The sequence below is a fragment of the Mytilus trossulus genome, chromosome 12 (assembly GCF_036588685.1).
Source record: "Mytilus trossulus isolate FHL-02 chromosome 12, PNRI_Mtr1.1.1.hap1, whole genome shotgun sequence".
Classification (NCBI taxonomy): Eukaryota; Metazoa; Mollusca; class Bivalvia; order Mytilida; family Mytilidae; genus Mytilus; species Mytilus trossulus.
In genome coordinates this window covers 13,160,438-13,177,749 of record NC_086384.1, presented here as the reverse complement: position 1 = coordinate 13,177,749, position 17,312 = coordinate 13,160,438, and the positions used below count along the sequence as shown (strand labels likewise).

The 17,312-nt window shown below is 31.9% G+C and overlaps 1 protein-coding gene across 1 annotated transcript in view; it reads left to right on the top strand.

Annotated features, from left to right (window-relative positions):
• The first annotated feature begins 9,272 nt into the window (after positions 1-9,272).
• Positions 9,273-17,312, top strand: part of LOC134692992 (neuroglobin-like) — a 39,719-nt gene continuing 31,679 nt past the window's right edge. Inside the window, exon 1 of the mRNA XM_063553661.1 lies at positions 9,273-9,579. Coding sequence (XP_063409731.1) covers positions 9,401-9,579 — 179 coding nt within the window. The 5' untranslated portion in view covers positions 9,273-9,400. The remainder of the gene's footprint in view (positions 9,580-17,312) is intronic.

Here is a 17,312-nt window from a genome sequence, read left to right as displayed (position 1 = left end):
GCATGTTGACAAAATAAACTAACTATTTATAATAATAATCCAGATTACAATTAAAAATATGAAGTGGATTTTTTACAATGCTGGTTGATGTACATGCAGAAGGATCGAGCAATGATTAATTCGTCCATGTCGTATTTATAGATAATTTAAATCGGCACACAGAATAGGAGGGAGGGAGGCAAGGTGGGGTCCCAATAACAGCAATCAGCAAATTGATTTGGCCCATAACAGATAACAAGGAATTTAAAATGGACAAAAACAGATAACAGTAAATGAAATATTAAAATAATGTCTTTGACAAATCAGTATTTCTTATTACGGATATTATATAAAAAATAAATAAAGAAGATGTGGTATGATTGCCAATGTGACAACTATCCACAAAAGACCAAAATGACACAAACATTAACAACTATAGGTCACCGTACGGCCTTCAACAATGAGCAAAGCTCATACCGCATAGCCTCAGCTATAAACGGCCCCGATAAGACAATGTAAAACAATTCAAACGAGAAAACTAAAGGCCTTATTAATGTAAAAAAAATGAACGAAAAACAAATATGTAACACATAAACAAACGAAAACCACTGAATTACAGGCTCCTGACTTGGGACAGGCACATACATAAATAATGAGGCGGGGTTAAACATGTTAGCGGGATCCCAACCCTCCCCTAACCTGTGACAGTGGTATCACAGTACAACATAAGAACTATAAAAATCAGTTGAAAAAGGCTTAACTCATCAGATAGACAAACAATACAAGTGGACGTGGCCGGGTACTCATACATCCCGACATAAAAAGACACAATACTCCTTTGTAATTGCATTCCATTTTCTATGAATATGTTTTAGTATTAATTCAATTTTTAGAATGTGTTTAAATTACTACTCAATATATTATAATATTTTTTATAGGTGTAATACCACCAAATCATGGTACGCCACATCCGGTTGCATACGAAAGTAGGTCTAAAAAAATATTCCCTTGAATTTGACCGTTGTAGGTAATTAATCCTACATTTTATTGCAGTATAACTATTTCTGTGTCATAAACATATGTTTAGGGTATTTCAAAACACCATTATTTTTTATTTGTGATATCTATAGAACATTTTGTAATCTTGAGGTTACATGGTGACTAAACCTTGTACAAAGATAGAATAAGGGGATAAATTTGATTGGTTTACTTCCAATGATGGTTATTTTCTTATATGCAATGAAATGTTATGTGAAACTTTTTCTATAGAACTGGACAGGATAAAACTTTACTCATGCCAAGTATTTCTTTATTTGAAACAAAGATAAATTCTTCACAATTTTTTGAAAAGTGCAAATTTAACAAAGACTAATAGGGGAAAATCAATGGTGGTATTACACCTAATATGGGAAGCTGTACATGCACCTATGGCCTTGTGAGTAATCTCATGTGTTAAAATTTCTTGCTATTTAAGTGAAATAATACAAAAAATGAAATATTCTGAGTGTATTGAGTCTCCAAAACACATTTTATGAGAAAATTGTCTTGAAATAGGACTATACCATGAATATTCAGTTGACAGAAAGAGCCATACTAAGAGCATATATTTCTTTTTTTGGAGGGGGTGGGCTTTTTCTCCTTATTTCTTATATTTTGCTATGATATAACATTTTCCTAGGTAATACTTAAATAAATATATAGTTATAAGTAGATGAAATTAATTTTAATGTTGTAACGACAAGGTATTCTTTAAAAGAGAAGTCTTTTATGTCGCTCTTTGGAACGCAGCGTAAATTTAATTTTTACGTAAGGACTTATTGAAACCTCCTTGGAGACAGTAAACTTTTATATAGATTGTTCATTCTGCTAAAATGCTTCAATTACTCATTTCTTATAACATTTCTACCATAAATGAGTGAAAGTTACCCCAATATTTTTATTTATTGGCCTGAAAAGTTGAAATTTTCAGGAAATGTGAGGTATAAATTGACCCCAAGATACCTTATAAAGAAGAGACAAAGAGGTTTATTAGTGGTATTTTATCTTCCAAAACTCATCTTGTGTATCATTTTCAACTGTTTGTAGGCAGATAATATAGATATTTGATCATTTATTGGTCCACACTCTATTCTAACTTGATGCGGCTTGGTTTGGATTTGTCGAAGAAATTTTGCTCGAATCGCTGTAGATGTCGTCTTTCATTATACTAGATTTTTCTCAAACTATTGAACTGATTATGACAAAACTTGACAGAAATGCTTGAAATAACCAGTATTACAAAGGGAAAAAGTCACATTCAGTTTATTGAACAAAAAGGTCTTCTATATGCTCGTTTACGGAACGTATTATGGTACATACTGTTGTCCGTCTGTTGTCAACATGTCGGACAATAACTCAAAAACTTTTTAACCAAATTGCATTAAACTTTGGGAAATTTTCAAGTTATATCTATTGACGTGAGCTCCCTTTTTTTTATTTTTTTTTTATAAATTTTAGATTTTAAGTTTCTGGGTAATGGGTTTTTATTCAATAAAATTGGTGTTTTTTTCAGTTTTCTGATAATATCTCAAAAACGCTTTCACAAAGCCAGGAATTTAGGTGAATTGTTTATATCTATTAACATGAGGTCACTTTCAATTTTTATAAATTTTATATTTTACGTTTCCGAGTTGACGGGTTTTATTAATTAAAAAGGGGTGATTTTTCCAGTTTTCAGACATTAACACAAAAATGTTTTCAGCAGTTCTCATGAAACTTTGCTGAAATGTTTATATCTATTGTTGTAAACTCCCTTTCGATTTGTATTAATTTTCGATTTTATGTTATTGAGTTAAGGGATATTATTCATTAGAAAAAGCTGGTATTTTCTAGTTTTCAAAAATAACCCAAAAATGCTTTCAGCAGTTCTCATGAAACGTTGGTTTGTTTATATATATTGACTGAAGCTCCCTTTGTTGCTAATAGACCTAAAAGAGTTTGAATATTCTGACTTTTTCTAAATGACCATTTAATGAGGTGTGTGATTTTTTCATAAAAAGACTATGAGGCAAATTGGTATATAGGATAGAAAAACCAAAAGCACCAATCATAAGCCAGCACTTATTAAGTACTTCGAACGAATTTTGACACTCTAAAAGCAATTTATTCCACTCTTTCCAAAGGCCTTATTTGAACATTTTTTTTATCAGCTAAGGTTTTTAATTGTACCAAGTGCACTGGTAAGTAGAATACATAGTGTAGTAGGGAAACTATGGCTTGAAACGAAATAAATCTTTGTTTGTAATGAGTTATGTGCAGCGTCGGACCCAAGTACATGGTTGGAATTTTCATTGTACAATGCATTTGGGTCTGCTTTGAAAAGAATCACAGAGCTGAGTCTATGTACCGTATTATATTAAAGGTTAAGTGGTTGTTAGGACCTAGTCCTTAATTGAGATCCTTGTCAGATTTTCCTGGCCATATGTTTTCCTTTTTGTCATATTAAGAATTGTTTTAATTTAATATGCTCGTACGGGAAACAAGGAACATTATTCTCATACAAAAAATTAAGATATTTCTAAATACACATTCATAAAAAAAATGGAATTTATTACAAAGGATAATCATAAGATATAATAATTGAATTGTCCTGGACTTCACTTCTGTGATGTGTATATGTTAATGGAATCCTTCTCTAAATACTGGACAAACATATTAGTAGTGGTAGACCCCTATGTCCAATGATCTTCAATTTATACCGAATATTGACTGTCCAAAAAAAATGCTAACATTCCAAATTTCAATAACAGTTAAGAGCAAATACATTATCACAATAACAGATAACAAAAAATCTAAAAGTCCAATAACAGCTAACAAAGAATAAGACAATAACAGCTAACAGCAAATGTATTTTCAAAATAACAGATAACAAAGAATTAAATTGCCCCATAACAGCATAACTGTTAAACCCCTTGCCCCCCTCACAGAAGAACTCAAATTTGGAATAAAAATAAGGTAAAAACTATATGATTGTCAAAGAAACAACACCCCAACCATAGAACAGAAACAGCCAAAGTCCACCAATACAGCGGGAAAATTCTACAACTGGAGGTGGGCCTCAGATGGCCCCTAAATGAAAATATGTTAAAGTTAAGTGAAAATGAACGTCATACAAACTCCTAACAATATAAATATACTATAATTCAAAACATACAATACTTACAAAGGCATGATGCTATTGACAAGAGACAGGCGTAAAAATGCAAAGGAGTTAAACTTGTTTTGTGAGATAGCAACCCTCCCCTTTACCTCTTGCCAAAGTAGAATAAAGTAACACACAGCAAAACGCAGTGTAAAACTTAGTTTAAAAGTTTAATATCCGATGTAAGTATAAGTAACAGAAGAAACTAAGCAAAATGACAATGATACATAAACTAACAAAGATAAAATTGAGAATGGAAATGGGGAATGTGTCAAAGAGATAACAACTCGACCATAGAAAAAACAACAGCAGAAGGTCACCAACAGGTCTTCAATGTAGCGAGAAATTTCCGCACCCGGAGGCGTCCTTCAGCTGGCCCATAAACAAATATAAATAAGTTCAGTGATAATGAACGCCATACTAATTTCCAAATTGTACAATAAAAACTAAAATTGAAATAATACAAGACTAACAAATGCCAGAGGCTCCTGACTTGGGACAGGCGCAAAAATGCGGCGGGGTTAAACATGTTTATGAGATCTCAACCCTCCCCTTATACCTCCAGCCAATGTAGAAAAGTAAACGCATAACAGTACGTACATTTAAATTTCAGTTCAAGAGAAAAAGTCCGAGTCTGATGTCAGAAGATTTAACCAAAGAAAATAAACAAAATGACAATAATACATAAATAACAACAGACCAATAGCATTTAACTGACATGCCAGCTCCAGACTTCAAATAAACTGATTGGAAGGTTACAATTTCATCATATGAACATCAGGCACAATCCTTCCCGTTAGGTGTTTAGTATCATACATAACATCATAACATATACGAGAAGAACATAAAGTTTAACCGTGTCATGGACTACCTGCAGATATTCATATTTCATTGCACTCACTTGAAACTAGCAATTTTTCACTGAAGCAGTTTATTAAAATATTTTACAAGTTAATCAGTTTATGGGAAATCAATTCAGACTGCAAAATAGTAATTTATTTGAAAAATTGCTATTGAGTTAGGCCGAAGCCTTCAGGACAAACACAGTAATGTGTACTTTGACAAGAAAGTGAAAAATATAACCGGTGTATACTATCAACTACAACACCTTTAATGCTATCGTCAAAAATAGATTTAGTTGTGTGTGTGTATGTTTATTTGTGATGTATGTTCACATAAATCTGACTTTGCAAAAAGTTACTCTGATTAAAATAAGAATAAGATCCGAAGTTTTGGCACATGAATCGTTTATCCATGTCCATGTTTTTCTTCCAAAACTACAACTGTCAAACAAGCGAGAAATTTTAACTAGCTGCAAAACCAGGTTTAAACCGCCATTTTCTTCGGAATATGTCTGTAGCAAGTCAGAAATATGACATATATTTTTTACTAAATTTTGTAAGTCTCCTTGAAATTGATAAGGTTATCGGTAGTTTTACCATACTTTTTACAGCTTTTTGATGAAGGCCGTACGGTGACTTATAGTTGTTTTAAAATTTCTGTGTCATTTTGTGTCTAGTGGAGCGTTGTCTCATTGGCAATCATACCACATATTTGTTTTAATATTCAACCATATTGTAGATGAAGTGGACTACCTGTAATAGAATATTTATTATTGTCTTCTTGGCATTTTTAAATAATAAGAAAATCGATTTTCTTTAAATCTTCTGTTATGTTTTTGCGTTATTTGTTTTTCTCAAGGAAAATGTTAATAAATATTTGAGTTATCATTCTTTACGCACTCATTTAAAAATGATTAACTAACAGAGATCATACTTCGGAAATGAGAACATTCTACTATGTTATTGAACTTACCTCGTCTTCCAGAAGTAACTTATTGAACTCTGGGAGGCTGTGTAATTACTCAGTGTATGTAAAGTGCGGATCCTAAAATATCATTTTCACTGTATATGCCACAAAATTCTGATGTAGAATGATAAATAAACAGACGATTTATTTTTTATTTTTGAAGAAAATTAGTTAAAATGTATATGTTTAGAAATAAATAATACTTGTAAGACAATGCAAGAGATGCGAACAGGGTTTTATCATGCATAGAGCCATCCAGCTGTGAAATATATACCGAAATAGGTGAATATTTAGGACATTTCACGAACAGATCGTGCTGGTGATTTAAAACTAGCAGGTCAGATGTTGTTGCAGAAAAATATTCATTTCGACACAATTATTAAAGTTGTATAACGGAGAATAGGTTTTGTCATTCAGTTTCTTCATATTGAACTAAATTCCACTATGATGCTGTCTTTATGCGAGTCATGTTTACTGTCGAATAATGATACTGTACTTTCATTTTCACTGTAGAGCAATTCATTAGTATTGTATATGCGGTGCATTTTCACTATATGATTTTTTTTTAATCTATTAAAGCCTTAATTCAGCCGACTTGCTCAAACAGTAGATAAAGTAAGAAAAGGATTTGATAAAGTTCAACTTGCGGATGAAAGATTCAATAGAAATAACATTTATTTCAAATGTAATTCTATTTAATTTCTATAAATCGTAGGGATCTTGGTCCTTGGTTTTATTTATCCATTTCCACGACACTAAGACTTTATCACCATAATCACGTACATCTTGATATAGATTAAACCGTTGGCTTTCCCGTTTGAAAAGTTTTACACTAGAGCCCTTTATAACTTGCTGTTAGGTGTGAGCTAAGATTCCATGTTGAAGACCTTGAAGACCGTACTTTGACCTGTTATGGTCTACTTTTATAAATTGTGACTCGGATGGAGAGTTGTCCTATTGTCACATATGACATCTTCTTATATCTATCTTAAGCTCCAATTGAAACGGGACGGGATAAAATAAAACACACTACTTTTCTAATATATTTACAATGGGCTTAATATGAGTGTTGTCAAATCGTACAATTTTGCCTTACCGGTTACTCGAATAGTAGTTCGACCGATTAACCGGTAGTTTTAGTTCATGTTTGAGAGCCTTGCCTATAGTACACTACAAAAGTTCGTTTTCATAATAATACGATGAATTTAAAAAAAAAATTAGAGATTGGAAATCTGGAATATATCAAAGAGACAACAACCCAACCAAAGAGCAGATAACAGCCAAGGGCCATCAATGATTCGTCATTGACGTTTGTCCTTTTGCATTATACATGTTTGTCTGAGAGGAATACCGGCGAAGTTTGACTTTTAGTAATCCAATACCTTCTTTATATATATGCTATGGCGTTTGTAACATCTTCATATTGAAAAAAAACAAACCAAAACATTCTTGATCTCGTCGAATTAAAACGATTCTTTCTCTTTCTCTTGATGTCTCAGAAAATAATGTGGGGTGAAATTTCAATTTGAAATTATTAAGCCAGTTGCATCAAGTATATATTTATTACACTCACCTTGATTTTTGTACAATCTTTTTAGTTGACATTTCGTTTAAAGTATGACAAAGTTGAATACGTTCTCTGTTCGCATGTGTATGTATTGTGTGGAAGATAATGTGACATTTTGAGTAGAGTTTTTGTTACAAGTTTGTATAGCTATATATATTTGATGAAGAATGAATGAGGAGTTTGTATTTCAATTTGAAGATATCATAAATACTTAAATCATCAATTAAGTTTTTTTCATTTGTTGTAAGTCCATTTATCACATAAATCTACAATAAAAATTCCTCGCATCTTCGAAAATTCTACATCAATAGTGATTGCACTAACAGTGATAATTCGTCGCATCTATAGTTAAAATGGATCGCTTTCAATAATCGATATACTATATTATGTTGCTTTTATAAGACTTATTTGAACTTTAATGCTATGTTTGTACATTAAAAAGACATATCACAATGAAAATATGTTGAAACTTTCTTTAAATCAATTATTTTGGTATTTTCGAAACGTAAACAAATACAGTTTTCCCATGATCCTTTATTCTACAATAGACATACCCGCATATGACAGTGAAAATGAACTAGCTGGATTCGAACTTTATATACACTGATTTCTCATATGTTTTGACCTATAGGACTTTCATTCTTTCTATGAAAGAGGGTCATGTAATCTTTTTCATCTCTTTTTCATTTTTTTTTTGCGTTATAAGGAATTTGAGATATGTTTTAATTTTTTTGGTATTCTGTTGAACTATTTGTATACAACGATGTAATCTATAGTATTTAAATTAATCGTATGCTGATATCATAATATTTTTTTTTAATGCAATTTGGTTACTACTTCCTGGGTGTTAACTGCCTCTCTCTCCTCATCTTGTTATCTAACCAGCCCGTTTTTACTGTTATTGCTATCGTTATGTCGTTATGTAGAATATGACGGTTTTGATGCATACAATGTCATGGTTAACTTCTTTGGCCAAAATCGTTATCTTAAACATGACGATCACTTTTGTCATACGCACCTACAGATGTACGGACTGACGCACACACAAGACATCATGTCTCGTCTACTGAATATACAGCAGACACGCACGTTTCTGACAAAAAATATACCTACATAATTTTATATAATGCTATATTGAAGTATAGGTATTTTTCAGATACAAGTGCCTGTGATATACAAATTGACACTTCACTAAGTTAAACTATACTTTTTAAGAGTAGTAATTAAACCGTGCTGCTTCACATGTTTCACCTGATGACAGTGGCGGATCTAGAATTTTTAAAAGTGGGGGCCCACTGACTGCCTTAGAGAGAGTCCGCTCCTGTCATGCTTCAGTAATTCCCTAAATAACCAACTTAATTTTTCCCAGAAAAGGCGGGCCGGGCATCCTGGCCCCCTCTAAATCCGCCTCTGAATGAACCATATGATGTCTATTTGATATTTGTATACACCATGAAAAGATAATTATTTTTTTTTAATATTTTTTCCGGTTATCATAATTGGCGCTTTTCAAGGTATTGATAAAACTATCATAGAATCATACATTGATTCAATTATAAATGAAATGATGGCGTAGGTTGACGGTTAACATGTTCTTTATCCAATACGTCTGTTACAGATATACTTCGTGACACCATGGATAATCTGGTATTGACCTATTGAGTGTGGATCAATATCCAAATTAACCTTTGCTTTAACTTAGTTACAGATCGGTATTTATGTTTGCGCATGCTCGAACAATGACGACGTCGTGAATCAAAAGTATTTGAAAACACAACCACGTGAATTGTTTATAAAAATCATCAATAAGCATAGATATTATAGAAATGTAAAAAAATACTTAGAAAAAGGAATATTGTTAAATCATGGGATGTTTTGAATCTAAAGGACATAGAATATTTGACTTTAAGAAAAAGTCTTTCAAAAATGAACAAAATGGGAATATACCACCTAGTTTAACAGAAAAAGAAAGAGTTATTTTAGTGACATCGTGGCAAAGATTAAGAACTGATGTGGAGAAAGTGGGAGTAGTTACATTCATGAAGTAAGTTGAATTTGTCTGTATCTTAATAGATAGTATAATGACACTCATTTTTATTATAAATTTTGTTATTATTTGTATTGCTATTATCTTATTAATTAATATGATAACACTCATTTTTCATCATGATTTTTTTCTTATCGTTGCTATTATTGCAATCATTAACATCTTTATTATTCTAAAGTATAGTGTTGATGAAATTACTTGGCACAAAACGTTCCTTTCGGTAGTTACAAGAGTTGAAATACATTTAGAGTATCAAATGATATTATTATTACTTTATTATTTTAATATTTGTTTTTGATTTTTTTTTTGGTATGAGTTATAAAAATCATTAAATTGTCACAATAAGTTGCCATACTGTGACAATAGCAGAACGTAGCTGTAACAACATTAAAAAAAGATAAAATACTTTCGTCCCGTAGAGCTTTTCTAGATTTTCTTTCATAACGGCGAATAATTGAAAATCAAGGAGGTTTTTGAAAGAACCGAAACAATGAGATAACCCAAAAGGACCTGGAAAATTCTTCTAAGGTCGACATTGTCTGAGGGAGTTGAAATCTTAGTTTATTCTTAATTTCGAAATATATACATGGATTTTGTTTAGGAAAGTTTGTTATAAATGATATCAGTACAATATCAAAGTAATATTTTTTTAAATTGTATTATAAGATAACGTTATTATAAGATTGCTACACTAAGATGACATAGTCATATACAAAATGTATTATACAGCGGGTATACGTGCGAAATATAAAATAATTTCCTCAAGGAAACAAAAACAAATCTCTATTTTTTGGTTGTGTAAACTTTCGGAGTATGTTCGCGAAGATGTAAATATTGGCCATACTTTGATATCAGTTTTATCTAGAACAAAATACTACACATTTCACATAGGAATAGTTGTGATGTAATACTTATTTTTGGCACATGACATTAAAGATGAGGAAGCAATCACTCCGAAATATGCATTGTTTGTGTAGTAACGTCAGTTTTATTCGGTTTTTTTTCCGAATAGATTTACTACGGTCACCACCCCTGGTCCAGCATTATTTTGTGTCAAGACATTACAAATCATCATTGGATAATGGTGAATACAGAACATTTTGAATCCTAAGGCCAAAGGTCTCCTCAAGTTTTAAGGTCCGAAGAGTGCAAAACATTATTATATTTTGACAATATACAAAAATGTGCTGACTTTGAAACCCTACAATGTACAGTAATGAAGTGATAGGTTCAAAGAGGGACCAAAGATACCAAAGGGACAGTCAAACTCGTAAATCTAAAACAAACTGACAACGCCATGGCTAAAAATGAAAAAGACAAACAGAAAAACAATAGTATAGATGACACAACATAGAAAACTAAAGAATAAACAACACGAACCCCAAACTAGTTTTTAGTTTAGCAAAACAGGTCCAAAGAAAGTACAATTAAATTTTTTATAATAAAGTTGAAATGCAAGGCCACGTTGGGCATTAATGGAAACTTGTCCTTTGATACTACTTATGACATATATGGGAAAACAGAAATGTGTGTGGCATACCTAACCTGTTGCTTTTTATTTTTTACTCAGAAAATGCACTGCACTCGTTCAAAAATACAACCATGTTTACCTTTCTATGACAAAATATAGAAAGTCGAGAAAGTTATTATTTCTTTCATGTAATGCACCTTTATCTTGTTTTGTTATTTAAAAATACATTAAAAACATTTTACAAATAATTAACAAGAATGCATATGATTTTTTCTTCATCAGAGACGGATTAAAACCTCATAATAATGGCTTATCAATTAGTCTTAAATGCATTTTATGTTAGAATCAGTAGGTGAAAATTGATTACTAGTAGTAAATTGCTAACACGAGATCGCTCTTATATTTTTTTCTTCACATCAGGCTGTCTATGAGCACTTTAACAATAAGTTGCATGTTTTCAATCACTACAGCAAAATGAACCCGACAAGAATATAAATGTATCACACTGTATGCAATGTGCACGATATTTTTTCATAAGTTTTCATTTTTAGTAAAAAAAAATCACACTGTATGCAATGTGCACGATATTTTTTCATAAGTTTTCATTTTTAGTAAAAAAAAAAGAAAAAAGAAAAAAGAAAACATACATTTCATGCATTCGGAACACTTTCTGGATTTACCTTCATTAGGAACGCCTAAGGACGAATATTCGAAAGTCACGGATGTATGAGAATCGAAACATTTTTAAAAGAGCTATATCATCGAAAGGAACCAAACAAAAATAGACAATTTTATTTAATAAATAACAGTTAGTGTGTTAACGCAACTTTTAAACTGTTGATTGATTGATTATTAAATTTCCCGTCCAATTTATAATTCGATGCTGACGTCATTGATTGTATTTGCTAAATAACAATGGTATTTAAAATATGATATATTTACATCTCTGTGGCTCTTTTACCCAAAAAACTAAAAGTATAAATCTGACATACAGAAATGGGTTTGGCAATCATGTAGTCAACGGAAAGTATTAGAAATGTTTAACTGAAAGACACAAGTTTATGATATACATTAAAATACGTAACATGAGGAGCTATAATACTTGCTACCACTTTCTGTATTGGTTCATTCGTCGACAAAGTACTAGTATACAAGAGGACCTTTACCACGAGTAGTACATATGCCGATTAGACCTATCAGGACAGGTCTTAGTAATCACAATATTACCCAATTATTGCAAACAATATCTATTAAATATAAGTGGTTTACATGGAAAGCTTTTATCAAATTTATAAATTGAGTACAAAATGAACAACAGTAGAACGACGAAAAGGTACAAGTTTTATTGTACAGTAGTTGCTAGTCATGAATATATTAAAACAGTGCTATCTCATTGTAATGTACTTAATATTTAAAGTGTATATCCCATCAATGATAAAAACTGCAGAAATGTCCTTCTCTCGTTTTATTTATTTAATATTTGTCATTTCGGGGTCTGTTATAGATGACTATGCGGTATTGGCTTTGTAGCTTACAACGCTTTATAATGAGCAAAACACATATCGTAACAATGAGCAGCGACTTATTATATAATCGTGTTTCTCTAATTCTATGGAAATTTATCCCTTTCTGAACCCATTGTTTAAAAATATTTAATCAACGTGTGGTTGCTGGTGATCTCAAAAGATCATTGGACGATTTTAAGGGTCATGACCTTTTTAGCTGACTGGATGAATCAAAATATGATAACAGGTGTTAATGAAATTGACAACTTCGTGCAATGTGAAAGGCACTCGAAGGGGATTTTCGGTTAACAAAAAAAAATGTCTTTTTAATCATTAGAGAAACAGATTCTTACATAGTAACTCGTGAATTATCGGATTTAACTATCGAGATTGGATAAATTCGATAATCCACGAGTAATTATGTAAGAATCTATACATCTCCCCATCAATCAATTGTACCACCCTAGAATAAAATAAATAAAAAAATAAGATAAGAACCAGCAGACGAGTTTCGATTTTTTAATAACTTGTGAACCGCCATATGCAAGAAGCCAATTATCTATCACATCTGAAAATTACTTGTTTATTAGATCTGTTTTTTGCTTGTTTAAATCGTATAAGTAATAAAGACACACACTGGTAGTTACCAACCAGCTGATATGTTCACGAACAAGGACCTTATTTAATTTACCGTAAGTATACATCCCTTGTAATGAGGACCATTTAACTACCGGCTAGCAAACAGAATACCTATAGAGATTGACCAATTAGTAGACATATCACATTATTTTATGTTGGATAATTACCTGCTATCTTCTGGGTTATTTGTTTTTACTACTTTTTGATCGGATTTATCGCACAAAATGTATCTCATTATCTGCTGCCAGGTTATAAGTTAGTATTAAACAAAGTCGATATAACTGTCCGTTGTAAATGTTATAATTCTGAATTGTATTGTCATAATGGCGTTTTAGCGTATGTTTAAACTAACGAAATAAGACGTAGTACCTTCGTAGGTTTCCTATAGATACATACATAAAAAAAGAAGAGACTAAATGTCACAGAAATTAACTGCAATAGGTTTCCATATGATCTTCAATAATGAGAAAAGCCCATACCTAATTGTAAGCAATAAAAGGGTCAACATAGTGAATAACTGATAACACATTGGGTACCCATCATAAAACGAAACAGTCCAGTAGCCGATTTGTATACAGTTACACGCTTAGATTACAACAACTGTTGTTGTACATCGCTTGTGATTATCATCCTTAAAAAAAAGGGGGGGTCGTCGTGTTCTTTTATTCATTTCATTCAAAGTGTTCTTCGCGAACCCTAGCAAAAAAACAGGGTGATTTCAGGTCCTCCGTAAGGGAAAGCAGATCCTGCTCAAATTTTTGACATCCCTGCATGATATACCAAGCTTTGTTTTGGTTTACTTTTATTTCTATTTTCTATGTGTCCTCTGATAAATTGTATTTATAAAGATTCGTTGACAACAACACTTAAAGACAGAAATGGTAATTTCATCTTCCCGTTTGTTAATTTTTCATTTTAATGTACATGCAATCTAATTGAAATGTTGATCTCTGATTACGTATACTCATATGCAGTATAACGTAATCAGAGATCAACATTTCAATTAGATTGATGTACATGCAGCAAAATTCTAGCAGCACCGATAAATGGAGTATATATATATATAATCTGATACAATACACAGATAACATTGTCAACACAACTAATAGGTTTAGTTCATAAGAAATATAATTATTGTTATTATTAAGACATGTGGAATTTATGGATTGGCATTTTGATGTACGATAATTAAATATGATTGAAATTATATATATACATCACCAACATGAGTTATAACTGATTATGTAATCCGGTTTCCAGCTGTCATTGAATGCATATCTATGATCATCTATTGTTCATAATATGCAATTGTGTTATAATAGTAAAAGTCGTAAATAACTCCGTCACACATAGTGTATATTCTTGTACAGTATTGTCGACTGCACATGCTGACAATCAATTCTTTTAATTATAAACACATTTTCTGTTAAACGGTCATGCACAAAGGGATTTCGTTTACAAGGTGTCATTCTAGTACAATTGTTTGAACAATCTAAACGTCTTAAATTTTTATACGACCGCAAAATTTGAAAAAAATTCGTCGTATATTGCTATCACGTTGGCGTCGTCGTCTGCGTCGTGGTAGTTGTCGTCGTCGTCGTCGTCGTCGTCGTCTGCGTCGTGGTAGTTGTCGTCGTCGTCGTCGTCGTCGTCCGAATACTTTTAGTTTTCGCACTCTAACTTTAGTAAAAGAGAATAGAAATCTATGAAATTATAACACAAGGTTTATGACCACAAAAGGAAGGCTGGGATTGATTTTGGGAGTTTTGGTCCCAATATTTTAGGAATAAGGGGCCAAAAAGGGCCCAAATAAGCATTTTCTTGGTTTTCGCACTATAACTTTAGTTTAAGTAAATAGAAATCTATGAAATTATAACACAAGGTTTATGACCACAAAAGGAAGGTTGGGATTGATTTTGGGAGTTTTGGTCCCAATATTTTAGGAATAAGGGGCCAAAAAGGGCCCAAATAAGCATTTTCTTGGTTTTTGCACAATAACTTTAGTATAAGTGAATAGAAATCAATGAAATTTAAACACAAGGTTTATGAACACAAAAGGAAGGTTGGGATTGATTTTGGGAGTTTTGGTCCCAACAGTTTGGGAATAAGGGACCCAAAGGATCCAAAACTAAACTTTGTTTGATTTCATCAACAATTGAATAATTGGGGTTCTTTGATATGCCGAATCTAACTGTGTATGTAGATTTTTAATTTTTGGTCCCGTTTTCAAATTGGTCTACATTAAGGTCCAAAGGGTCCAAAATTAAACTTAGTTTGATTTTTAACAAAAATTGAATCTTTGGGGTTCTTTGATATGCTAAATCTAAAAATGTACTTAGATTTTTTATTATTGGCCCAGTTTTCAAGTTGGTCCAAATCGGGGTCCAAAATTTAACTTTGTTTGATTTCATCAAAAATTGAATAATTGGGGTTCTTTGATATGCCAAATCTAACTGTGTTAGTAGATTTTTAATTTTTGGTCCCGTTTTCAAATTGGTCTTCATTAAGGTCCAAATGGTCCAAAATTAAACTAAGTTTGATTTTAACAAAAAAATAAATTCTTGGGCTTCTTTGATATGCTGAATCTAAACATGTACTTATATTTTTGATTATGGGCAAAGTTTTCAAGTTGGTCCAAATCAGGATTATATTAAGTATTGTGCAATAGCAAGAAATTTTCAATTGCACAGTATTCAGCAATAGCAAGAAATCTTCAATTGTACAGTATTGTGCAATAGCAAGAAATTTTCAATTGCACAGTATTGTTCAGTAGCAAGAAATCTTCAATTGACAGTATTGCGCAGTAGCAATCAATTTTCAATTGGAGTTATCTTTCTTTGTCCAGAATAGATATTTGTGCAATAGCAAGATATTTTCAATTGACAGTATTGCGCAATAGCAAGAAATATCTAATTTCACAATATTGTGCAATAGCAATCAATTTTCAATTGGAGTTATCTTTCTTTGTCCAGAATAGATATTTGTGCAAAAGCAAGATATTTTCAATATTCTTTGTAAATCTTAGTTATCTTTCTTTGTCCATAATAGTAGTTGAACCAACTTAAATCATTGTTTTATACAATAATCAATGTTTTTTCACCATTACTACCAAATGATAAATTAAAACAATCTTAACCATTCAGTGATAACAAGCACTTTTTTTTTTACATTTTAATATATTATGATGTATTTAAATGAGCAGTTATTGTTGCAAACTCCATTAGAAATTTGAATTGAGATAAGTTTTGGAATAAGGGAAAGTTTTTCTCATTTCAGATTTCATAAATAAAAAAAGAATTTCTTCAAATATTTTTTTGAGAGGATTATTATTCAACAGCATAGTGAATTGCTCAAAGGCAATTTTTTTTAAAGTTCATTAGACCACATTCATTCTGTGTCAGAAACCTATGCTGTGTCAACTATTTAATCACAATCCAAATTTAGAGCTGAATCCAGCTTGAATGTTGTGTCCATACTTTCCTCAACCGTTCAGGGTTCAACCTTTGCGGTCGTATAAAGCTGCGCCCTGCGGAGCATCTGGTTTCAACTAAATTGTCAAATCCAAAACAAACGGAATAGAATGGTTTTTTGAGACCCATCGCATTTCTAAGCCTGTTGTAATCATGAGCCTCTTACCTAAGTTAGTCTTGTTTTTCTTGTTTCTTTTAGTTTTAATGTGTTTGGTAGTTTGGTGTGACGTCCACTTTCATTGAACTGTTTTACTATCAATTTAGACCAACTGAAGCACGCCTCCAGGTGTTGGTTATCCCCGCTGTTTTGAAGATCCATTGGTGGCTTTCGGCGGTTTTTCTGCTCTTTGGTCGGTTTGTTGACTCTTTGAAACATTCCCCATTTCCATTCTCATTTTAATCAGTTACACATGACGAAAAACAAATGTGCAAAGTCTTAAAGCTTTCTGTCTAACGGTCAAATAAGTTGCGTCCACAAGGTGTTATTGTGGTAGAATAGTAAACACAAATGTCTCTAGTCCCTAAAACACCCGTATGGATGGTCTCTAGTCCCTAAAACACCCGTATGGATGGTCTCTAGTCCCTAAAACACCCGTATGGATGGTCTCTAGTCCCTAAAACACCCGTACGGATTGTCTATAGTCA